General features: G+C 46.6%; 1 protein-coding gene across 1 annotated transcript in view; it reads left to right on the top strand.

Annotated features, from left to right (window-relative positions):
* The window catches only part of FRMPD1 (FERM and PDZ domain containing 1), a 196116-nt gene that overhangs the window by 99253 nt on the left and 69626 nt on the right, over positions 1-27237 (top strand). Inside the window, exon 2 of the mRNA XM_088461325.1 lies at positions 22868-22972. Within this exon, the coding sequence (XP_088317451.1) occupies positions 22872-22972 (101 nt within the window). The 5' untranslated portion in view covers positions 22868-22871. The remainder of the gene's footprint in view (positions 1-22867; positions 22973-27237) is intronic.

Raw genomic sequence — 27237 nt, 5'->3', positions numbered from 1 at the left:
TGGCGCGGCTAGCAGGGCATGCAAAAGCAGACAGTATTTACCCTGCGTGCAAAAAAAGAAATGTATTTGCACCCCTTGCATTGCAACATGGTTTGTCCAGGTACACAGTTTTTTGCTCTTTTTCGCTTTACTCTCAACTTAGAATCAGCCCCATTATATCTTAATTTTACTGAGGGCACTGGGCCTGATTCAGAGCCGGACGCTATTTGCGCTCGCTTGTTCTGAAAAAGGGGCCGGCTATTTAAATTGAGCGCTCGATCTTTGCGGTCTGTTGACGCCTCTATGTCTGAGCGAGCGAACGAAACATGCGCTCGCTATTTTGTAAAGACGCCCCCTGGCTGCTCGCATCATACGTCATCTCCGCTATTTATTTGATGAATCGAGTACATCGAAAGCCGTATGAACTGCTCGCAGTGCTTGTGGTAGGATTTTCCTACCGCAATCATGCGAACAGTTCAGGCTAAGAGACAACCAAGTGACGTGTTCGATGACGCTGCTTTGTTAATTATGCACACCCTCAAACGCCCGTTTTGACCGTTTGGCACGCCTGCGTCCAGATCACCACTCCCCGTTTTCAAGCACCTTCCCCTGTTACCACCCACAAACGCCTCATCCTGTCAGTCAAATTAGCAGGCATTCCGACCGCAATGACTGGTTGGCACATGCGCATTACGACCCATATGCATGCGCAGATGTGCGAACATCGCTCGGAGCGAACGAGCAGCCGCTTCCGAGCGGCTCTGAATCAGGCCCACTGTTCATGCACATGATTCACTTAAAAAGCAATAAGTTAAGAGGCCCCTACTTCAGTCCCCCAAGGCTGGTGTGTCTTAACGTTTGAACTGGTGACTGATGAGACTGATGGCCTAATTTGTCATTAGTGTAACGGTGCATATCCACTTAGCGATTAAACAGGCCGATTGAACGATGACGACATTGTTATCGTTCAGTCGCTTGTTAATCGTTTGCAGATTGGCCATGTAAATGTTGAAAACGACCAGCGATACGCACGCCCGCTGGTCATTTTTGACATATATCATCTCCCGAACATGCTGGTCAACCTGACGACAACGTCAGGTTGCCCATGTTCGGGGATGATCGATGTGCCTAGACTGAATGACTGAAAGTTAAATGTAGGTACATCACAGACTGTGAAACGACTGCACGATTACAATGTCATAATCGTGAACTTGTTTCTCATGTCTGTAAGTGGATACACACCTTTTTGGCCCCACCTCCGTCACACAGTGCCGAGATTAGCGGCATTGTAAAGCAGGGCCAAAATAATCAATTGCGTCATCGGCCTCCCCCTGCTACGTTTTTTTTTTCTCTTATAAGCACGTTGGGGGGGGGGGGGGGGGCGGAGAGATTTCCTGCCTTTCTGGGGGGGCCCCCAGGGGTACTTGCCTTGATGCCCACAGCAGGTAGGTGTAGGGGCCAGTGATCTCATCGTCAATGGTCAGTACTGCAAGACCTTTGTGGTGGTGCCTCTGTTTGGACCTGATTCCTAGGTAGATGCAGTGTCAATATCGCATGCAACAGCATCCCGATTGTTCACAGTGATGCAGCACAGGATCTGAGAATTTTATTGGAAATTCCTGGGAGGTAACAGGGTGGTGGCGATGCTGTCATGGGCATGTCGCTGAAATTGGCTGCTTTCAAAGATGCACAACCACTCACACAGGAAGCCATATATGGACAGAGATTCTGCACCTGCCATAGGGCTGGTGCAAGTTTTGATGGTGTGACGACGATGCATCTAAATACGTAATGACCGAATCTACTCTCCTAAGATGCTGCAAGAGGGAGTCTCAGTTGTTTGAAAATCAGACATTAGCTTACAGACGCGACTGACACACAAGACGCAGCCATGGCCACGTTGTGTCCCCTGCAGAATCAGGCCCATGCTTTCCACAACCAAACTGTCCCATTGTAGCATACAGTATTCCAAGTTGAGGACAGTTGGAAGATATGTTCCTCTGGGCAGTATCGGACTGGGGCGTGAAGGGCCCACTGATGGAATGCAGTGGTAGGGGCCCATGCTTAAGAGGTGTGGCCTGCCACCACAGATGCTTAGCTAACCAATAGGCAAATCTTGGTGTAGTTCCTATAGAAAGGAACCAAGCACCCATGTTGATCAGTGGTACGACTCCACCAGGTAGCTGACCATCTATTAGAGTAACAATGTATGACTGGATGTCTGGAACCAGACACCTAAAGGAGGGAGGTGGGCCCTCAGGCAGTGGGGCCCACCGGGGATTTCCCCTGTTCCCCTGTGGGCCAGTACAACCCTGCCTCTGGGTGATTTCCCTTTAATATCATGTGTCCCAACAGACGTAAATCATTATCACACCTCGTGTGTGTGCCACATTCTGTCACAATCATCATTTTTGGGAGGTGTGTTATCCTCTAATGCCACATACACACTAGACGATAAAAGTGAACGATAACGATATCGTTCAACGATATAGCGTTAATTTCTACTTCAGGGTCCATAGGGTATCCACAGGATACCTTGGGTATAGGTGTGACGTCAGTCGCAGGGCACCAAAGAGTTAAGCTTTCAGCCTCCCAGGATGCACTAGGTCCCCCTCCTATACCCCGCCCCCGGGCCAAGGCACCCCAGTTTAGTTTGGTGCCCGGCCGGAGTCGGGTGCACCTGTTGGAGTGGGGGCTAGAAGAGCCCCTGAAGCTTTTTCTTCATGCAGCTGTGGCTGCACATCTGGATGAACAGCATGGACAGTCAGTCCTGACGTCCATGCTGTCTTCCCTACACCCCGCCGGTACCAGAACGCCGGTACTGATCCGGGGATGCTGGTGGGCGTCTGGGGTCACAGCTAGCGGTGACCCCAGATGCTCCGGACCATGGCCGGATTCAAGGGGGACAGAGGTAAGCAGCGGGGTCCCGCGGTGGGTCCCCGCTGATCACATGGTCCTAAGTCCCCAGGCAGGGGGCTCCCTGGGGACTGGCTGCAGCGTGGAGCCAGGCGACCAACCTGCGCTTCCACTACCCCCTGGGACAGCGGACCGCAGCAGAGCGGTAGCGCTGCGGCGTCCCAGGGGTTAAATGCATGCCAGGGGAGCGCGCCTTCCCTGTCTCACAGCCGGCGCCTCCCCCGCTGCACACAGCCCTCTCTGCACTGTGCTGACTGGTCCTGTGTCAGCGCTCCTCCCCCAGGCCAGCTTCTCTCTGCTCCTCGGCGGCCATCTTCTCTGCAACGCATGGTGAACGCTGCTGGAAGTCTGGAAGGAAGCATCGTGGTCTGGGTCCCCCCGCATACCTCTCCTCCGCTGTGGCTCAGGTCTGTGTATGCAGCGCTGTGTCCTACCAGGCCCTGTGTCTGTGTAGTTGAGTGATCAGCGCTGTTAGTGCAGGAATTGTTATTTCTCTGCATTGTATGTGACTGTGCTAGCGCTGCCTGTAACTTTTCTTCTCTAAACTGTCAGCTTTATTACTGTCCCTGTTCTTTCTGCTAAAGCCCTTGCGGTGCGGTGCTGCAGGGTGGTCTCTCGCCTATTTAATACTTAATTGGTGAGAGAGGTCACATACGTGGTGCCATCATGTCTGAAAGTGATTTTCCCCTCCGGCTACAGTGTACCACGTGCAAAGTACCGTTAGCGGAGGGGGAGGGTAGCGCGGAGGGCCTTTGCCGGCAGTGTTTGTCCATGGCGCGGCCTATTACGGTTACAGCACCGGTACAGGAGCCGCCCTGGGCTTGTTTCGCTCAGGCGTTAACAGCTTTAGTGGGCCAGTTAGCTCCGCAGCCCGCGTTTACTCCGATGGGTTTGTCCCAGCAGTCTGTGGTGTCGTCACCCATGCAGGGGTTCCCACGACAATTGGTGGTACCCCACAGTCTCCCTATTTCCCCGCTCCCGGGTTCTCAGGAGCCAGCATGGGTTAACTCCCTGACGAGTTCTGTACAGCACTTGTCGGATGTGTTGCAAGGGGAGTCTGTGATGCGGCCTCATAAAAGGCCGGTGGCGTCTCTGTCCGCTCCTTATGAGGATGACGAAGGGACGTCTGATGATGGGGAGATTCTGGATCCTTACGATCAGGAACCTCTCCATACTAAGGACGCTGATGCTAAGTCCAAAGTATATATTCCTGGACTTATTCGGGCGGTCCGCACAGCCTTGGTGATTGAGGACGAAGTTCCCCCAGCGGCTAAATCTAAGTATGCCTTTTTCAAAGATGTGAAGGGCGATGCCACAGTCTTTCCTCTTTCGGGTCAGTTGGTGGACCATTTAGAGGAGGCGTGGAAACAACCTGGCAAAAGATACCAGCCGCAGAGACGCCTGGCGGTGGCTTATCCGTTCGCGGATAATTATTTTGCTAAGTGTGAATCCCCTCCACAGGTGGATTCTCACGTGACCCGTCTTGTCCGTAGTGCCACATTGCCGATGCCATCCATGTCCTCCCTTAAGGATGCTACGGACCGCAAGGTAGAAATCTGCCTGAAGTCCGCTTATTCCCTTGCAGGGGGGGCAGCATGGCCGGCTATGGCCATTTGCTGGGTTGCCAGAGCGATGGAGCGCTGGGCGGATTCATTAGAGGCTTCTTTTGAATCCGACTGTCCGGCCGAACAGGCGGAGTTGATTGGCAATCTCCGTGATTCGGCCACCTACATCAACGAGGCGGCTCTAGACATTAGTACTCTGGTGTCTAGAATTTCTTCAGCAGCGGTAGCTGCTCGTCGCACCTTGTGGCTGCGATCCTGGAAGGCGGACGCAGATCCAAGAAAGGTCTGGAAGCGTTGCCGTTTACCGGAGAAGTTCTCTTCGGTCCGGATCTGGATAAGATTGTGGCCACGCTGGCGGCAGCCAAATCTGCTTGTCTCCCGTCGGCCGCTGCTCCTTCTGGTTCTGGACCATCGTCCTTTCGGTCATCTAGGGCCCAGGGCAGGCCCAAACCACAGTCGTTTCCTCGACAGGCTGGCCCTAAGAAATCGGTCAAGCCCCGGAAACAGGCATGGAGTACCAGACGTCCGGCCCCCAAGCCAGATGACAAGCCTGCGGCCTGATGGTCCGGGTCTCCCCTTGGGGGATCCCAGGGTGGGAGGCCGCCTGCTGCAGTTCTCCCGGTGTTGGTCGTTCACTACGACAGACACTTGGGTTCTGGAGGTGGTCTCTCACGGGTACGCCCTCTCCTTCCGGCACAGACCCCCGGCTCGATTCTTCACCACGGGTCTACCATCAGACCGGAACAAGGCTACGGAGCTGCGGAAGGTATTGCACACTATGCTCCAGGCTGGAGTTATAGTGCCTGTTCCATTCTCCCAGAGGGGCCAGGGTTTCTATTCAAATCTATTTTTGGTACAGAAACCCAATGGGTCATATCGTCCGATTCTCAACCTCAAAGCACTCAACAAGTCTTTGCGGGTCCCGAAGTTTCGGATGGAGACCCTACGGTCCATCATTCTGGCGCTGGAACCTGGGGACTACATGGTGTCATTGGACATACAGGACGCTATGGCGGTCATGGCGGCTTCTCTGCGGCTGCAAGGAGTCTGCATGTTGCCGTACTTGGACGACCTGTTATTGGTGGCAGGATCTCCAGAGCTCCTGTTACACCACTTGGACCTGACCATTGCACTGCTGCAACGGCACGGCTGGCTAATCAACTGGCAGAAGTCCACTCTAATCCCGTCTCGGAGGATTCTGCATCTTGGAGCCTTATTGGACTCGGGACAGCAAAGGATCTTCGTGACGGAGGACAAGATCTCTGCTTTACAGTCAAGGGTGCGCAGTTGTCTGCACAGCCGCCGGGTGTCCTTACACTCGGCGATGAGGTTACTGGGCTCCATGGTGTCGGTGTTCGACATGGTGGAATACGCCCAGTTTCACTCCAGACCTCTGCAGCACCTGATCCTGTCCAAGTGGAACGGGCTGCCTCAGTCTCTGAAGTTCCAGACGATTGTGCTCACCCCGGAGGTTCGCCTGTCCCTTGCGTGGTGGTTAAAGACGACCCACCTCAACAAGGGACGTCCGTTCTGGGTTCCAAATTGGGTCCTGTTGACAACGGACGCCAGTCTTCGGGGCTGGGGAGCAGTTTCGGGTCCACACTTGTTCCAGGGCAGGTGGACGCCGACAGAAGCGGAGCTTCCAATAAATATCTTGGAACTCCGTGCGGTCTTCAATGCTCTCCTGCAGGCACAGCGGTTTCTCCAGGGTCACCCGGTGCAGGTCCAGTCGGACAATGCTACCACCGTGGCCTACATAAACAGGCAAGGAGGAACTCGCAGTCGGGCGGCTCTCGTAGAGGTCTCTCGGATCCTGGTTTGGGCGGAGCGCAATCTTCCGGCCATATCAGCGGTCTTCATCCCGGGAGTGCTAAATTGGGAGGCGGACTTTCTAAGTCGCCAGGACGTTCATCCAGGGGAATGGTCCCTGCACCCGGACGTTTTTCAACTACTGGTGGACAGGTGGGGTCTTCCAGAAATCGACCTCATGGCGTCCCGGCACAACAACAAGTTGCCGGTGTACGGGTCTCGCACAAGAGACGAAGGGGCGTCTCTGGTGGATGCTCTGTCCGTCCGGTGGACGTTCAGGTTCGCATACCTGTTCCCTCCGGTCTCCCTTCTTCCACGGGTAATCCGGAAATTCAAACAGGAAGGAGGGACGCTCCTGTTGATAGCTCCCGCGTGGCCCAGACGGCACTGGTTCTCAGACCTTCAGGGTCTGTCCGTGGACAGTCCTCTGCGGTTGCCGCTACGACCGGACCTTCTGTCTCAGGGTCCTTGTCTTCACCCGGACCTGACTCGGCTGTCTTTGGCGGCGTGGCTGTTGAGACGGCCATGCTGAGGTCCTGGGGGTTTTCCAGCTCTGTGGTGCATACCATGTTACGAGCTCGGAAACCGTCTTCCGCGAGGATATACCATCGCGTGTGGCATACGTTCTTCCAGTGGTGTCGACCGAGAGGTTATGCACCGCGGGAGTTTCGTCTGTCTCGGATTCTCGCCTTCCTGCAAGCGGGACTAGATCATGGGCTTCGCCTTGCTTCTTTGAAGGTACAGGTTTCGGCCCTATCTGTCTGGTTTCACCGTAGGATTGCTACAATCCCGGATGTGCGCACCTTTATGCAAGGTGTTCTCCGTATTCAGCCGCCCTTTGTTCCACCTGTGGCGCCTTGGGATTTGGCTGTGGTCCTGAGGGCTCTCCAAGGACCGCCGTTTGAACCACTGGGCTCAGTGGATATTAAATGGCTAACAGCTAAGACTGTTTTCCTTCTGGCCGTTGCTTCAGCCAGACGTGTTTCTGAGTTAGGGGCTCTTTCTTGTAGACCCCCTTTCTTGGTTTTTCATGGGAACAGGGCAGTGCTCCGCACTCGGCCCGAGTTTCTTCCCAAAGTTGTTTCCCAGTTTCATGTTAACGAGGAAATAGTTGTTCCGGCCTTTAACTCACCGGGTCTTTCCGTGGGTGAGGCCTCTTTGGATGTTGTGCGGGCCTTAAGGACTTATGTTGACCGCACTTCTTTGTTTAGGAAGTCGGACGCTTTGTTGTCCTCTATGGCTTCTGTAAAAAGGGTTGGCCTGCTTCAAAGCAAACTTTGGCAGCCTGGATCCGTATGGCTATTTCTGAAGCTTATCTTCATGAAGGCCTACCGGTCCCTCCTTCTCTGAAGGCTCATTCCACTAGGTCTGTGGGTCCTTCGTGGGCAGCTCGACGTGGTGCCTCGGCAGTTCAGATCTGCAAGGCTGCTACGTGGTCTTCTGTCCATACCTTTGTGAGGTATTACAGGTTTGACACCTTCGCCTCTCAGGATGCTTCCTTCGGGCGGCGGATTCTCCTTTCTGCACAGGAGCGTCCCCACCCTTAAAGGATACTGCTTTGGGACATCCCCAAGGTATCCTGTGGATACCCTATGGACCCTGAAGTAGAAAATATGAGATATGGTAAGAACTTACCCTTGTTATCTCTATTTCTACGAAGTCCATAGGGTTCCACAGGACTCCCGCCCTGTCGCACCTGTGCTGCAGATGGGCTTTGCTCTGGTCACCGGTTTTCCGTCTCCCTCTGGTGAGAATGTGATTCTTGTATGTGTCCAGATCTTTGTTCTCTCTCTTCCTTCTCCTCCTCCGGCCTATGGCTTGGTAACTAACTGAGGTGCCTTGGCCCGGGGGCGGGGTATAGGAGGGGGACCTAGTGCATCCTGGGAGGCTGAAAGCTTAACTCTTTGGTGCCCTGCGACTGACGTCACACCTATACCCAAGGTATCCTGTGGAACCCTATGGACTTCGTAGAAATAGAGATAACAAGGGTAAGTTCTTACCATATCTCATATTATCGTCTAGTGTGCATGGTCCAAACAACCAACGATGAGCACTCCTGCGGGACGATAATGATGTCTGCTGTCATCCGAACATGCAGGTCAATCTGACAATATCGTCAGGAACTGCCTGTACGGTGAAGTGGCAGGATGACGTCAGTGAACGATATAGTTAACTATATCGTTTAGTGGCTGAACAAACAGGTGCCGTTTGTGGGCTGCCCTTCTGATATCACTCGTTATGTCAGTAGTGGACTTCCTGCTCTATTAGAGCTGGAAGTCCACTCGGCATTGCGAGTGCTGAGACCTTAGGGTCTCCTCGCAATGCCGATGGTCGCGATAATCGTGTACATCACCTGCCCGCTCACACTAACTGTTGGTGGGCACCCACAGCTTAGCGAGCGGACAGGAAAAAAATAAAATTACTCACCGTCCTGAGTAAAAACGTGTGCTCGCAAATAGCGAGCGGCTCTGAATCAGGCCCTATGTTGATTAGCCAGCAATTCAAGGGCAAACACTGACAATATAGCTCATGGAGCATATTGTATAGTGTGTATTAGCCTTAAGTTATACTACTGTCACTTTCTGTACATTTTAGGAGTATAAAAAATAACATGAAATATAAGAAAGACTAAGGGGGTGATTCAGCATTGCACGTAAGTGTGTAGGACCCGTTCTGCGCATGTACAGAATGGGTACTGCGTGAATGATCGCACAGCGGCAGCAGACTGTCAGATATTGACAGTCTGCTGCTGTTTAGGGGTGGGAAAAGGGCGGTGAATGCCTGTGTTTTCTAAAACCAAGGCATATCGCCGTCGTTTGGAGGGAGGGAAAAGGCCAGGATCTCCGTCAGAAAATTGACTTTGCTGTTTGGTGGTTTGCGGGTGGCAATAGATGTGTATGTGAAGCTGGGAATGAGATAGCATAATTGAAGCGCCGTGATTGTTACATGTCATACTGCTGCTGCTGTTGTGAAATTATGGCTTAGATTAAATTAACTGTTATGGAGCACTCTCCTTTACTGTATTGAGGGCTTAATGCGACTGCTTCTAATTACTGTTCTGCTCCCTTTCCTGTCTACTCACTCTTGTACTTATTATTTAATCACACACTGTCTGAATACTTAAGCATCTTCCTGTACAGTTAGCATTGTTATATGTCCCTATTCACATTGATTAATCAACTGTTGTAAGTGTCTCATTTTCTAATTCCACTGTATTGTCCTCTTATGCCTCCTAATTGCTTATGGCTGACTTTATCTGGCAGATTTGTTATAAACACGTGCCTTATTCTCACAGCAGAGGAGATGTGTTGCCACATAGTCATTCATCTGTCACTAAAATTACATATTTTAGCTAACAAATTAATTAAAAACACTTTTGCATTGGTTACTAAAACCTCCTATGTTAAAAAGAGTTTACCAATTTTGCACTTGTATAATAAAATACAGTCAGGTCCATAAATATTGGGACATTGACAGAATTTTCAGATTTTGGCCTCTATTCACCACCACAATGGCTGAAATGAAACAAACAAGATGTGATTTAACTGCAGACTTTCAGATTTAATTTGAGGGTAATTACATCCAAATCAGATGAACGGTGTAGGAATTACAACGGTTTCTATATGTGCCTCCCACTTTTTAAGGGGCCAAAAGTAATGGGACAAACTAAACAATCCTAAATCTAACTTTCACTTTTTAATACTTTGTTGCAAATCCTTTGCAGGCAATTACAGCCTGAAGTCTGGAACGCATAGACATCACCAGATGCTGGGTTTCATCCCTGGTGATACTCTGCCAGGCCTCTACTGCAAATGTCTTCAGTTCCTGCTTGTTCTTGGGGCATTTTCCCTTCAGTTTTGTCTTCATCAAGTGAAATGCATGCTCAATCGGATTCAGGTCAGGGGATTGACTTGGCCATTGCATAACATTCCACTTTTTAGCCTTAAAAAGCTCTTTGGTTGCTTTTGCAGTATGCTTCGGGTCATTGTCCATCTGCACTGTGAAGTGCTGTCCAATGAGTTCTGAAGCATTTGACTGAATATGAGCATATAATATTGCCCGAAACACTTCAGAATTAATTCTGCTGCTTTTGTCAGCAGTCACATCATCAATAAATACAAGGGAACCAGTTCCATTGGCAGCCATACATGCCCATGCCATGACACTACCACATCCATGCTTCACTGATGAGGTGGTATGTTTTGGATCATGAGCAGTTCCTTTCCTTCTCTTCTCTTCCCATCACTCTGGTACAAGTTGATCTTTGTCTCATCTGTCAATAGGATGTTGTTCCAGAACTGTAATGGCTTTTTTAGATGTTGTTTGGCAAACTCTAATCTGGTCTTCCTGTTTTTGTGGCTCACCAATGGTTTGCAAATTGTGGTGAACCCTCTATATTCACTCTTGTGAAGTCTTCTCTTGATTGTTGACTTTGACACATATACATCTACCTCCTGGAGATTGTTCTTGATTTGGCCAACTGTTGTGAAGGGGTTTTTCTTCACCAGGGAAATAATTCTTTTGTCATCCACCACAGTTGTTTTCCGTGGTCTTCCGGGTCTTTTGGTGTTGCTGAGCTCTCCGGTGCGTTCTTTCTATTTAAGAATGTTCCAAACAGTTGATTTGGCCACACATAATGTTTTTGCTATCTCTCTGATGGGTTTGTTTTGATTTTTCAGCCTAATGATGGCTTGCTTCACTGATAGTGACAGCTCTTTGGATCTCATATTGAGAGTTGACAGCAACTGAATCCAAATTCAAATGTCACACCTAGAATCAACTCCAGACCTTTTACCTGCTTAATTGATAATGAAATAATGAGGGAATAGCCCACACCTGTCCATGAAATAGCTTTTGAGTTGATAGTCCCATTACTTTTGGCCCCTTAAAAAGTGGGAGGCACATATTGAAACTGTTGTAATTCCTACACCGTTCACCTGATTTGGATGTAATTACCCTCAAATTAAATCTGAAAGTCTGCAGTTAAGCACATCTTGTTTGTTTCATTTCAAAGCCATTGTAGTGGTGAATAGAGGCCAAAATCTGAAAATTCTGTCAATGTCCCAATATTTATGGACCTGACTGTATATTGATTAAGCTAGGCCTGGAGTAATATAGCAGCCGGGGTCCCTGTTCTCCCTAGAGTATCGCAGCCAAGGTCCTTATTCCTCCCCACAATATAGTGTCCTGAGCTCCCAATGTACTTTCACACAATATCCTCTATAAACTGTGCACATTACTTATAGTACTGCTACAGTGCCACTATCTTTCATATACCCATTTTGCCCCTCCCTCTTTAATATACCCAGCAATTCCCTCAATCTTTCATGTATGCAGCAGTCTCAGAGCCGGTGCTACCATTAAGTAGCTTTAGGCGGCTACCTAGGGGCGCCGGCCACTGGAGGTCGCTGCTGAGTCCACAAAAAGAAAGGATGTCTCTTTCAGACCCAGACAGGTTGGTTTAGTGTGTGTGGGGGTGGTTTTATTGAATGCTGACAGGGTTAGTGTATGTGGTATGTAGGTTTAATTTTAACTTGCTTGAATGGTGTGTTGCCCACCTTCTGGGGGCTGGTTTGTGAGACTTTTGCTCCGCCTGTTCCCAGACTCTGTGTTTCAGCATTCCTGGGATAGTCCAGGGAGCAAGTCGGTACTCGCAAATGGGGCAGGGCGCATATAAATCAGTAAAAAAAGGGCAGGGTGCAGTGCCCCACTAGAACAGCGTAGCAAGAAAGCTAGATGGCATGACGGAAGATCTTCTGCACAAATACAGAAAGGTATGATCTATGTATAAACTCCTATCTATGTAAAGTCCTTCCTGAGTCAGACATGCACAGTGGGAGCATGTCTGACGTGGGACAGACTCGCGTCTGCGCCCCTCTTTCCGCTAATGGGTCTAAAATAATATTTGATAATAAAGCTCCATATTATATTGTGCTGTACATTGTGCCAGTAGCATACTCTCTCTCTCTCTCTCTCGCTCTCTCTCTCATTCTCGCCCTCTCTCTCTCCCTCCCCCCTGTGGCATTCATTGACAATTGGTATGGTGTGAACTCTGACCCTACTACTTGCAGATTGTTTTGACATTACACAGATCTACAGTCTCCAAACCCTTCTGTTATTTCCCATACTTACTCATCACACACCTTCTGATGATGAAAACACTCATGAAAATCAACCAATAACAAAATAACAACATTATGCATATCAGTATAGAAGAATAGAAAAAAAAGTAATGCTAAAGAGTCTATCCTTCATTTCCATTTATCCTGTAATCATTGCTATTTTGTTGCAGTAATTGGTGAACGGCTCCACATAAAAAGTCTCAAAGCACAAATGGTACAAAGAGGGAGGTAATTAAGGAGGCCATGGACTGCAGGATAGTGCAGATCACCAGAGAGAACAGATGAGGGGAAGAGAGATGTATGGAGGTGATCTACAATCTCAGCATGGAGTGGACTGAACAACAATTGGGAGGATCGGACAGGATGATAACCAAACCAAATGACCCAGACTGTTTTCAGTCATTTTCAGGTTGTGAAGGATTATCGTTCATGTTCATACACTGAACGATATTCATTCAAAACAGATATTTCATTGGCTAATCTGAATGTTTATCATACATTCATGTATGGGTGTGCAGTCGGGAAGCCGATGGACCTAATCCCGACAGCCGGCTTCCCCTGTCATATCCTGGCAAGGGTCTAAAGACGGGCATCGATATGCTGACGCCTGTCATTAGACCTACACCGGGAGCCCGACACCCAGCATGCCAATCGAAGGGATGCTGAGCGTGGATAGCCGCGGGGGCGGAGGGTTAGGTTTAGGGTTCCCGAGGGGGACTTAGGGTTAGACGCCCCCCCAGGAGGTTAGGTTTAGGCTAGGGGAAGGGGGGGTTAGCGTTAGGTACCCCCGGGGGGACTTAGAGTTAGGCATCCATCCGGGGGACTTAGGTTTAGGCGGCGGGGAAGGGTGGGTTAGGTTTAGGCACTTAGAGGGGGGATTAGGGTTAGGCACTGGGGGGGAAGGTTAGGGTTAAGCACCCCTAAGGGAGGGTTAGGGGGCAGAAATAGGTTAGTATATACTTACCTTTGATGATCGGGATTTCCTCCTCTGCCGTGATGCCACTGTCGGAATTCCAACCGCCGGGCATGGGTCCGGCGGTAAATCATACCGATTCCCATGTATGGTCATCTTTACTTTAGTGCAGAAAACTTGTTTTTTTCTATAATCTACATGACACCAATTATCTTTAGAGCCATAAAACAATATTCACTGCTTTTCTTTATTGAGGGCTCTCTTTTCAATATCCTAACAAAGTCACACTATGGGGATGCAAGTAGACAGCCAAAGCTGCCATACTTGCTCTGGTAGATCACTTTGTTTTGGTTAGTTTTCGTCCAAGTTTCTTTATTTGATTAAAGTCGTCCACTTCCTGATCAATTCTACCTATTTTTTTTATGAAATAACGTTTTTTTGGGGGGGTTTCATTTTATTTGATGAACCCACTTCTTACTTATTTATTTCTGGTGTCCTTTTTCTTACTTTCATAACCATTCATTTGATTTTTGCAACACATTCCTGAGCACCCACCTCTTTAACCCTTCTTTTCATTTGTGCACACTGGCCTTGATTCAGAGCCGGACGCTCTGACAGAGCGCTTGCTCTGAATCAGGGCCGTCCTTCCTGATTTTAGAGCATCCTCCTGGCCGCTCGTATAGCTGTGGGTGACCACCCACAGCTATTGCAAGCGGCCAAAAAGATGGTCGCGATGGTCAAGACCATTGCGACCATCGGGCTTGCGACGAGATCCTTGTGATAGGGTCTCGTCTGCCGCAAGCCCTAGAGTGCTTTTGGCTCTATCAGAGCCAAAAGCACTCCCACTGACATCACTTGTGATGTCAGTGGGACCGGCCCCAGATGGTAGGCGTTCCCATGGGAACGCCTCTGTCTGGCCAGCCACGCCCCCGGCACGCCCCCGGCACGCCCACCAAAGGGGGCGTGCTGTCACTCACCATCGACAGAGCTGGGTCCGTCATGCGCATGCGCACTGGCCCAGCATCGAACCGCTTGCCAGCGCTCAGCGCTCGCGAGCGGCTCTGAATCAGGGCCACTGTTCTATAAATGTCAGCATTTCTTTTCATACAATCTCTCCAAGTGGCTTACATTACTTCATTAAAAACCTCAGAGCTCCAGTGGGCAGTATGAAGAGTTCTAACTATGGATTCAGTGAGACAGTACAGTAGCAAAGAGGAATGTCATGTTCACTGCTAAGTCTACACTGTACTTTACATAACAAAACAACTAGTATTTAAAAAACTCGGAACGCAATGTTGTTGTCACGATCTGCTGCAGTACTGCTGTCCCACCAGTGGTGCTTCTCTCTCCAGTGGTGCTACTCTGCTATGTTTGAGCCAGTCTGGTCCCATATTCTGTGTTGTAATCCTGCAAACCTGTGTTAATTATCTGATCCAGTAGCTAAGAGCTGCACCTGTGACTGTCCTATTTAAACCTGCTCTACAGTTCCATCTAGGCCAGAACATCGTGTCAGATTCCAGTGCTATATGGGAAATCTGCTACAGGGCTATCCAGAAAACCTGCTACAGTATTGCTTCACAGCATTCTGCTCCAGTGCTATCCAGAAAAACCTGCTCCAGTGTTCCTACAATGGACATCCTGAAAACCTGCACCAGTGTTCTTGCATTAAGCATCCTGAAACCATTGCCTGTCCTTTTGTGCCTGCATACAGGCAATCCCATAACTCAGCACCTGTTTCTGGAAATATCTACAGCCATGAATTTCATTGTTTATACACCTGTTTCTGTGTCTCTCACCTTGCTGCTTCCAGACAACTCAGCATTGTATCATTATCACCACACGTTTCTGGACTTTCACCTGCAGGAGTAGGTTACATTGTTTATATATCTGTTCTGCCATTATCTATTGCCTGGTACTTTTTGTGTTATTGCCTTAGTGCATTCCTGGACATTCTTGTATTAATCCGCAGTGTGTTGTGACTTACCCATTCATATTCTGTTCATTGCTGGCTCTTTTGAATCCTGTGTAATCAGCCTGCTTCATTCCTGCTTAAATAACAGCTTATTCACTGCACTATACCCTGTGTGTCAATAAACATCACTGTTTCACCTATTACTTCAGTAGTGCTAGTTCAGTAGTGCTTATTTCATTCCTTGAAGCACACACACAAGGGAATTCCTATTGACTAGACAGCTGTGAGATTCAAGGTTGACAGCTGGATCATACAAAAAGGGAGTCACACTCTTAAAGAAGGAAAAATCACTGATGAATTATAGCAGCAGAAAAATATTATAACGCTTTCTCAGTTTGATTCATATAAGCGCCAAGGCTGTAATTGTATTCTGACACAGTTTAATAGGTTGGTGGGGAAAGAGTTAAGTTTGCTGCTTGAGTTAACTCTGTTTTGGTTTGTTAGCCTAAAATAAAGTTAAAGTTGTGTTGGGGGACCTGGCCAAGTGCTGTCAGGGGTGCCAAGAGGGAGGGAGCAGGTACTAATTACCAGGGCCCGGACTTGCTGGAGGGGCTCGGCAGGTGCCCGGATCCGCCGCCCCCCCTCCCTCTTACCTCACAGCAGTCCAGCACACGCTGCTGTGTACTGGACTGCAGTCAGAGACTGCGCGCTGCTGCTGAACAGGAATCTCCTATGCCTGTGGGGAGGAGCGATCACACTGATCGTGCCCCCCCCCCCCCCCCCCGGCTTTGTGCTGGGCTGAGAAGCTCACAGCGCCTCCCTTCCCAGTGCACAGCTGCGCTGCAAAAATTATTTTTTTAATCCTAAGGGGGCGTGGTCACACCTCCTGTGATTAGGTCACGCCCCCTTCCCCGGGCCCATCTCGGCTGTCTATGCCCCTGAGTACTATAGGGGAAAATGATGTCCCACATCTCAGGATGTGGCACATGGCTGGTGTCACCTGGTATATTGAGTGCAGCTAAGGGGTATAAGCTTTCTGGGCTACTCTTTTTCAAATAAATTGTGACTTCTCTATTTTCCTCTGACTTCTTTGTCTTTATGTTACTAATAAATTTGTTATATGAGTTAAGACGTAATTGGCAAGAGGTATTTCTCAACTGCTAGGCAGCTTAGTGCAAATAAACGGTCAACACTACAAAGCAGGATAGACAAATGAACTACATCCATATGTGGATATGTAAGACATACCAGGATCCCCTAAGTTGAACAAAAGCTGCTTGTTAACAGTTGTCAATAATGAGAAATGCTCTAGAAAGGTAAAATGATGAGGCTTTTCCTTAAACAGCTGTAGCAGAGCTAAATAGCCTTGATGCACCTCCAGATGTGTGTTCCTCTGCATTGGCAGCAGATGCATCTGGTTTACTACAAGTCAAACTCCCCTTTCAGCACCAGTTTCACCTTTTTGGTCATAGTTATAGGTACAATCAGCGTATGTTCATCTTCGCATTCTCGTATTTTGTGTGCTCTCATTTTCTGAGCATCCGTAGTGCTGATTCACACTAGATGCGATTTGATATGAGCATACATTCAGTTCTGTTTTTGCCCAGTGGTGTAGACCAGTGAGCATTGAGACCTCTGGACGGAAGCATACTTACTTACTTACTTACTTACTTTTTGTTATTCCTCCCCGGGAGAAGCTTGCAGAAGAGAAGCAGGTGGGTAGTGATGGGGGTGGAACTGGGCATTTCACATCAATAAGCCCGTCCCCCTCACGGTAAATTTCCACAAAACCATATATTTCATTAGGGGCGGGGCTAAATGACGCAGTTATTATTGAATCGCAGCATTAAGCTACCGTCCCCTACTCATGCACCGCCGATCCCCAGGAAAATTCTTCCCATTCTAGAAGTGGGCTAGATGCGGGAGAAGTGCCTACTCTTCCGGGGGTGCGGGGGTTACCCGAAAAATCGTCAGCCTCCCGCAGGTTTCGGGAGAGTAGGCAAGTATGGAAGGAAGTAATAATCTCGCTTTCATCTATGATCAGTCATGATACACACAATAGTCTAAACCAGGGGTAGGGAACTTTTTTTCTGCCGAGGGCCATTTTGAGGATGCTCCGCGGAGCTGTAAGGGCAGCGGTGTGACCATCTGAAGTGTCCTAAGGATGCTCCAGGCAGCACTGCTGCATAGATTCTGGTTGCAGGGTACCATTCTAGACATTCTGCTATCCAGATGAGGCTAGCAGAAAAAAGCTCAGAGGGCCAGACCAAATGATTCCGCGGGCCTTATATGGCCCCCGGGCCTGAGGTTCCCCATCCTGGGTATAAAACAAAGAAGAGATAAATGGCTCTTATCCAGTTATCCACAAAATAATGCATAACAGCTTTCCCTAAATATTTTCTAGTCAGTTTTTGATACGTATTATAAATAAAGTTAACGTGTCCTATAGTATAAGGTAATATATACTGAAAAAAAACCCCTCCTATTTGTAGTGTACACATGTTCACCATGAATACTTGATAAACACCTATAATATACAGTAGATAGCTATCCAAAAAAAATATGTATCTGGAACCTCAGAAGTATTTGCAGTGGTACATTCATAATACATCAATGGTACCTCTGCAATACATGCATGGTAGATTATAGGTTGCACTAAACCTGAGTGGTAAAAAAAAGTGCATAATAGATAACAATAATAGTTTAAAACAGGATACGTTCAGTATCCCTGCAAGGGGATGCTGGCGCTTAAAATACCGGTGCCGGAATCCCGACACCTGTCAGAATCCCGTCGCCGGCATCCTGACTGTCGACATCCCAAAGGTAAGTAGCGGGGTTGGGGGGAGGGTAAGGCAATAGGGGGAGGGTTAGGGTTAGGCACTAGGGGGGGAGTGTTAGGTTTAGGGTGCGGGGAGGGGGAGGTTAGATTTAGACACTAAGGGGGGAGGTTAGGTTCAGGCACCGGGGAGGGAGGGTTAGGGTAAGGAGAGGGGGAGTTAGGAGACCGACCGACAGGTGGCGGTGTCCTAACCCTGTCGGGATGGCGGCGGCGGGATTTTGACCAATGGGATTCTGAGTGCCGGCATCCCATACCCATCCCGTTTAAAACACTTATTTAAACACTATTTTATTTTAAAAACTTTACAAGCTGCTGCATCAAGCAGTACATTATTATGGACAGTTTACAATGCAATTGGTGTGGGTCAAAGTTTAAATGGATCACAGATTCCAAAACGCTGGAACTGACAGGGAGAAATAAAATTACTTAGTTGGCATATCTAAAATCCCAATTTGTCTGTATACTGCAAGTAGGGCAGAGGAGGGAGCAGGGCAATGCTGATGTGTTATTCCATAACAGTGAAAGTGTTTTGCCAGGTGAATGCAGAAACTGTGCTGCAAATTCTCTTGTCATCATTTTAAAGGGCGGTGTCATGTAAATGATAAATGAATGTGATTCTGATCATTCCTAAAAATAATGCTGGTTTCGATAATATGGTTTCCAGTAAATCATTCTGTGTAAGCAAACAAGAGGTTAGTGTATTTTAGTCTATGCTACAGAGGCCTGCTCTTTGTCACTTCGCTGTAATTGCTTATTCATATAAATGCTCTACGCCATTCCTAATGCTCTCTACTAATGACCAAGTTCTAGCAATCCTTTGGTATAACAGCTTCTCTCCCTCAAAGCCGAAGTGTATCACTTACAAGGTAAATATCTAGAGTCAGAGAATATGCTGGATTCTTCCTGAAAATAGCACCTCAAGCAATAAACTGCTAATTTCCCCTTCCCTTATTCCTAGTCAGAGGAGAAAGGCTCCTTTCAGCAGAACCTACATTTCTCCTTTTGGAGTAACAAATGGAGCAAAGCGGCCACTCCATGACAACAGGAGTCTAACTGGAAATCCCCATCTACCTTAAGCTGGGAATACACTATACAATTATCTGTCAGATATCTGTCCAATCTGGCTGGTTGGAATGAAAATCTGGCAATGTATAGGAGACAAATTGGTAAAATCAAATGAATTTAACATATGTGACCAATCATTTTTGCAAATTTTCCAGTGTTTAAGACCATATGGTCAAATGTCATTGGCTCCTATACATTGCCAGATTTTCATTCCAACCAGCCAGATTGGACAGATATCTGACAGATAATTGTAGAGTGTATGCCCAGCATTAGCAATACCTTGGTCACTTGTGCGAACTTTCTACTTCTGAAGATTGTCACTTTCTAATGATCCATGAATAGTTGCAACTATGCATTTACAACATGTCCTTTGCTTTGAAACCTTATAGCTCCAAGACAAAGGGCATGCGCGCCGGTCGTGGAACTACTTTAATCTACTGTCATATGAATGATGCTTTGGCCTGATGGTCATCCCTACACTCTATTACAATTCTAACAATAATAATTCTCCGCAGCCTAGTAGGCCTGTACTAGATACACCAAGATGTCCTGACTACTTCCAAGGACAGTAAGCTGAGAAAATAACAGCTAAAAAGAACAAGCAGCTCTTTATTTTACTTTTAGTGACAATTCTTCTCAAGCCACAGCCCATAAACCTGTCCACAAGTTGACATCTGCACACATTGCCAGATCCTGTTTCTGAGTTAGTATTAAATATTCATGTGCACAAGGCATGAGTGTTGCTATTTTTATCAGTAGAAATTAAAATATGAATTTTGCCTTTTTTGTATTTGCTTTATATATTGTTTCTGATAATAGACAGATCACAGTTTGGGACGGATGGGATTTCTGTAATGTTAGGAGTTGCCTTTATTTTTTGCAGATTTCACATTGATAAAACAAATCACCGTCATTATTATAACATATATGCAGTGTGATGCAATAACATTTATATTTCTCAATAAATTAGTTCATTATGATCCAAACAACTCTGTAAAACCTTTTTTTAGTAGAAAAATACCTCTTTTATTTAAATGGGAATTTACCCCTGCGATGTTTATCACACTTAGGGGGTCATTCAGACCCGCTCGCGAGCAGCAGTACGCTCGCAAGCGGGTCGATGTTCCCCACTGCGCATGCGCACGACGGAGGGAGCTCCGTCGTGCGCATGCTCGAGACCCGGGGAGCGACGGGCTCTCCATCGCTCCGGGTCTCGCACCAAAGGGGGCGTGCTGTCGATGTTGAGTGACAGCACGCCCCCTTTGGTGGGCGTGCCGGGGGCGTGGCTGCCAGACGGAGGCGTTCCCATGGGAACGCCTACCGTCTGAAGCCGGCCCCACTGACATCACTAGTGATGTCAGTGGGAGTGATTTTGGCACTGATAGAGCCAAAATCACTCCAGGGCTTGTGGCAGGGAGACCCTACCGCAGGGTCTCCGTCGCAAGTCCGATGGTCGCGATGGTCAAGACCATCACGACCATCTTTTTGGCCGCTCGCATATGCTGTGGGTGGTCACCCACAGCTATACCGGCGGCCTGGAGGCCGATCCATTTTCATGGAGGAGGGCCCGGATTCAGAGCGAGCGCTCTGGTCAGAGCGTTCAGCTCTTTATTGTACAGGCTTGTTTATTAATCTTATCAATATCAGAGACCTGAACACAATTCCTCACTGAGCAGGGGCGAGTTAAAGGGCTGCCTAACATCACCTCGGAACGCTCAGTCGCTTTATTTACTTATATAAAGCATTTGCCTAAAAAATATACTGATTTTTTTTTTAACATATTATTGTTATTTTATTTATTGTTTTCTTGAAAGTGTCACTGGAACTTCATGTTTTCAAACAAGCCTTGCCTGCACCCTTGCCTAACAAAGTGGTATGTCCAGCCTTATCGCAGCAAGGCCTACAAAAAATCCAGAGAAAGTAGTCATCACTACTTCAAAAATAGACCCCTATTAATCAGGCCTATTTACTAAACTTATTTTATCTACAACAGCCATTTCCCCATAAATAACTCACATTTTGGTAACGGGGTTATTCAATTCAGCAAATTACTAAAAGATTAGCTTTTCAGAACTTGTTTCAGATGTAGCTTTTTTCCTGTAAAAACAGCCATAGGAGAGAGAAGAGGGATTTATTAAGATCCCTCCACTACTTCCAGTTGTTTTGTGCTCATACTCTAACCTAACGTGATCCATGGGACACAACCCGGTAGCTTTTACCATTCACCAGGGCAGCTGTTTATAGAAGCAGCTATCTTGATAAGAAAAGAATGGTTAACAGCCCCAATAGTACTGGGAAAGATGTAGTAAGATTTGGAGAGAGATAAAGTACCAACCAATCAGCTCCTGTAATTTTTCAAGCACAGCCTGTAAACTGATAGTTAGGATCTGTCATTTCCATATGTACCAAGCTCTGGAATGCCATACAATGGATAACGCCATCTTTAGATGGCAATAAGAGATGTTATTTATCGAGGCAAAATTGCAGACAAAAATAAAGATGCCTCTAAATAATGTTTTTTTTTAAAAGTAGTAATGTCTGGCTTGCCTACCCTCCCGATTTGGCCGTGAGCCTCCCGATTTTCGGGTGCCACTCCCGGCCCCCTGGAAAGGCAGGCAAGCCTCCCGGCAGCCAGCAGCACTCCCGACCTCCCCCCAGAATAAACTGTAAACCCCCGCAGCGGGGGGTGGGGGCGGTGACGCGATTCACGCTTCACAGTGCGGAAAATAACGGCATTGTGAAGAGGGGCGGGCCACAATCGTGCCCAATGTGACATGAATGACCGGCACGCCCCCCGCTGTTAGCTGACAATCAGCTCCCTCCCGGAAGGAGGGAGCTGATTGTCGGCAAGTATGAGTAATGTATGTGTGCCTCCTCAACTGAAAACTATAATTCAAAGACAAGTTAAAGACAGCGAGCCAGCTTAGCAGTCCTAGACTATTATATTTCCAACAATTACAAGCATGAGAAGACAATAAGGGTTATTTTTGCAGGGGCAGAAATTATTCTTTGTACTTTACACCCTGCTTATACAGGAAAGTTTATGACTGCCAACATGGTGTTAACTGTTGAGGTTACAGTTTTTGCATGTTCTGAAGGATGACCATTCGATCTGGGCCCACAGAGTCTCTCAAATAATCATGCGCACTGGTACTTCTTAAAAGGGGAAAGAGGGCATACACCTATGTACGTACACATGAACGAAATAGACTCATCAATATAAAATATATGCATTGCAGGCCTGCATTTTTGCATCTACATCAATTCCTTTTATTGGCTTTTCACACACTATACAGAGGGAGTGAGTCCTACTAATTTATTATGGCAGGCAGTGGCCTACAAGGCCATAATAGTCCCTTCAGTAAGAGTAAGCTAGATTATAATGAATGTGGACATGTTATCACACAGTTGCCAGTGAGGGGATTGTTGCTTAGAGTAAGTCTGATCCTAATGCAGACTCCTTAGGTCTTTCTCCTTCCCGAGGCAGAGATTTCATAATGCAGCTATTAGCTCTTGTATCAGATACTCAAATATTTGTAACAAAAATACTATTCAGTACTGGTGGATGGCAGTCCCAACAATCTCAATCTATGCAGGGCCACTTGACATATCCTATATAAAATTTAGCAAAGCGATTGTTCTAAAAAGCCTGCATGAAGACTTTTTCACTGTGCCTGTTAAGCAGGATTTATAAATGTTCAGTCTGCTGGAACTGACTAATGTATAATTTGTTGAAATGCTGTTTAGGTAAATGGAGGAGCCACAAACTCATCTACTGCAGACTCGGAAGGGACACAGAATAGAACAGATGGTAGTGAGATGGTTACGCCGGTCACGAGATAATACATCCTGGTAAGCTTAGCATAATTTATTTATTTCATTGTTAATCCTTTGATAATAAGAAAGCTTGAAGCGTGATTACTTTCTAACACTTCCTCCAGAAAATATAGTAAAGGTACACATTGTATTATGTTTGAATGATATCCTAAATTCCTTTAAAAGCATATATAATCTTAAATTTGACTAATTAAAGTGGGTCTAATTCAGAACTGCACGAAGTTCCCCGCTAATTCGACCACATTGCATGCTGAAAATAAATGAGGATCTTGTGTTCAGAGTTAGCTGCATTACTATCAGCACATATTTATACCTGTAATCAAACTCAGAATAGCATGCAATTCCCCCTACACACCCTCAGAACACTTAGCCTAATTGACACTCATTTACACCCATTCAGCCGCAGGTAAAGACGCGTACGGCTAAGATGCATATGACTCTGAATCACCCATAGTTGCTTAAAATATGCGCTGCCCAGACACATGCACAGTGTGGGAAATCCCAAGAGTCTTCTGCAAAACAGATTTGCATGCAACTCTGCATCAGGCCCAGTGTGTGATGTTTATATGGGCAACCAGTGATCAAAGTGGAAATTTAGAAGTGGCGGCAGTGCCCGAAGTGTGCCGGTATGAGACGGTATGACATCCCGGCATTTCTAAATTTGAACTGTTGTTCTCGGTGGAACAAGATAAGATTCTTTGGATACAAAGACGTTAATCAAGCCACACTACAAATATCACTTAAAAAGACATTTATTACAAAGTAAAAGAAAAAGAGTAAAGTACTATATAATAAACATTTAATTTGCTTGACAGATCATCTACTCAGAACATAAATTGTTTCCCAGGAGTCCCCCTCCAACAGCTTGGAGCTGGATCTCGTACATCGAGCATAGGCTCAGGCTGTAGGCTGAATGTATACTGACAAATTACAGCTTTATATAGGAGAAAAACTCTTGCATAAGCATTCAACAAGTACAAAGGTCATGTCTAGAAATATACATACATACTAATAGACAGTAGGGGGCACTGTTGTCTCAATTATGAATGTTGGAACAACTATTTATGAGGAGTGTTTATTCTGTATGTACTCAGATACACCGAAGGTAAGACCATTTTGACTCAGGATTAGTATGTCTGGCCACATAACATAAACAGTGACCTTTGCTTAGGTTCTTTCTGTCAAAAACACCTTATGCAATGTCTAACCATTATCTATTGCCTGAAACATTTATAAAATCATTGCACACAAATTGGCTTTCAACAACCATTTTCTGAACTCCCATTACAATCCACCATTGGTTTTATGATGTAGAAGGCATTCATTCATTCATCACTTTTCTACCACTAAGGTAATACACATTATCACAAATCTCTGTGTGTAAAACCCCCTTGTGTTAACATTACAATATCATTACATTATTTAACCATTCTTTGTCTTTTCACCATACACGTACAAACACAATCATCTGACACTTGGACATATTGAGTCCTTGATGGTATCTGAAATTGTCTTGTGTGAGATCACACTAGATTCCAGTTGTTGTAGAAGTCAAAATCTCCCCACCCTTGCACTGTGGGTGATCCCATGCAATTTAACAGTCTTTTCCCTGTTGTCATCGGGCACTTGGTAATGCAGTCTCTGATATACAGTAGTATCACAAGCCCGGGATAAACATGAGGGACATCATCTTTCTTGATAATACATCCTGAAAGAAGGAAGAAACAGGGTGAGACTCAATATCTAATACAACATAATACATCGGTCCTATAGATACAATTTTCTACTGAAATTTTTCAGTGTATTTGCTTAACAGCAAAATCTACACCTTAACCCTTGTATAATCTTACTAAACAAACAGAATAAAAAATTTTTTCAATCAGCTGCTACTGTAATAAACAGACATACATCCTACTGTAATATCTACTCTATATATAACATTCAAACTTTTCAGTTCCCTAAACAAAACATTCACACTGGCAGTTTTGTGGATAGTAAGAAATACAAATGACCATCTAGTGTACTCCGTGCTGTGTTGGTTTAAAGTTTCTCAATGTCTCAAAGATGTTTGTCTTTGTCCAACATGACAGTTTTCTGCATTGTCTCTGTCCATGGTTGCTGGAATAAGGCTTGCTGGAATGTAACATCAGCTCCTTCATAGCAAGTCTTTGCACAATCAGTGCTGCATCTGCAATGAATTTCACCATTCAGGATATGGGCATGTGTATTAGTATGTACAGAGGACGAGCGACAATCACCAAAGAGTAGGTGCCCACCGCAGTGCAGCAGAATTTTGATTCCCCCACGTCCAATGAAAGCTATCCGCTACACCTGTCCTGCTCGTTTTCCTCTGTATATAGAGCCCATGTCTTCAGTGTGCTTTTCCTTGCAGTTCACCAGCTCATCTGTTTTGCATTTCTTCACGATGTTTCTTGCCATCAACTGTGTCATGGGAAGTCATTTTCTCTGGGCCCAGGCATACAGGCCTTCTGCTTCTCTGCGGCCCCACACTGCGCATGAGCCCATTCTCCCAGATTGTACAGTTCTTTGCTCTTCAGGGGTAAGCGCCACTGTTCTGCCTTGAACCAGTACGTAACTTCATTGCTATCTAGTCCAGTGTGGGCATTGACATGGCCCACGGACACAGGCCTACAATTGCACAGGGCAGTGCCACACCAGATTGCTCTGTCATGGACTTGCACCATCAACACAGCTCGCAGTTCTGCTTATCGGTTTGATCCAACTTCACTGCTCTCATACAACAGTTTTTGTGTAACTGGCTGGAATGCTGCTGCTGTCCAACAGTGTCCTTGCATAGTCAGTGTGGCTGATCCATCTGTGAACCACACAAGTTGCAGCTGGTCTCCTTTTAATTTGGCATATGACTCTGCCACCTGAACTGGTCTCCCACCTATTTGCAGTAGAGGTAGCTGCTTTTCTTCACTTGTCCATCTGACAGTCTGAAAAGATGGCTGCATCACTACAGAAAGAATCCATAACAGTTCGGTGTTGGTGCAAACAGCACCATAATCCAGTCCTGGTATCGTTGGCAACAATGGTTTAAACTTGACAAGCCCAGCAGTCGGCTGTGATATAACTGGTACAACGTAAGGGCATTGTCGTTTCATGCGTATCTTTTCTTGTACGTACCATCGTCCATGTATCAAAGTCTGATTTTGCATCCCTCTGTTATGCACAATCCATTCCTCTGCTATGAACTCCTCAGCAATCGACATGTCAGCTCTGGTAACTGCTGTTGGTGACTGTGCATCTTTCAACTGATTTAAACCATTGACTGATGGGGTTTTATCAGGGAATACACTGGGGTCTGATCTATCTTACTACTCACAATTAGCTTTTCTGCAATACAAAACACAGTGTTTATATCCCAAATTTTTCTCTGTTGCTCTCTGTTATCAAACAGCATTTCCCCAATCAGTTGGTATGTTGTGGGTGCAAGACCATTGTGCATTGCCATATGTGATGGCTCACTGGTTATCAGTATCAGTGTGTTTCCCACCACTACTGTCTCATCAATTACTGATAACCCATAATCGTCATTTGCAAAGCATGCATTTCACGTGACTTTATGGTAATCATGCCATATACAGTCAGGTGGATAAATATTGGGACATTGACAGAATTTTCAGATTTTGGCCTCTATTCACCACAACAATGGCTTTGAAATGAAACAAACAAGATGTGCTTTAACTGCAGACTTTCAGATTTAATTTGAGGGTAATTACATCCAAATCAGGTGAACGGTGTAGGAATTACAACCGTTTCTATATGGGCAGTATTCTATCTCAGGGGTATAGACCCCTGCCCGTCTCCCACTTCCCCATCATCACTTAGCCCAACCTTTTCTAATGGGCACTCAGGCAGTTCCTGGTTCTTCTTCAATTCAACACAGATAGCCAACTGGGCAGAGCTTGGTAATTCAGGTGTGCCATCATTAAACTCACAAACCAATGGCGTGTTATCAGAAACCTCAGTTTCTACTACATCTTGCACACATTTGTTTCCATTCAATTTAGAACCATACTCGTCCTAACAATGTGTGACTATCAAGATCTTCTGTAATATCTTTAATTCTCTCAATTACAACTGTGCTTGTAAAGTTTGTCTGTCACTAGCAGCAGCTGCATAATGAATACCCTCATTGCTCCTCCCTTGTGAATTCATGGGACACTGGATTCAGGTTTCGTTTCTCTATCTGTGAGACAGGTTTGCTTATCACTGCTGGATTCTGCATAGATTTTACACTCCCTCTTCCCTTC

Source organism: Taudactylus pleione, unplaced genomic scaffold (assembly GCF_031769625.1).
Source record: "Taudactylus pleione unplaced genomic scaffold, aTauple2 ptg001032l, whole genome shotgun sequence".
Taxonomy (NCBI): Eukaryota; Metazoa; Chordata; class Amphibia; order Anura; family Myobatrachidae; genus Taudactylus; species Taudactylus pleione.
This window is presented reverse-complemented; position numbering and strand designations above follow the sequence as displayed.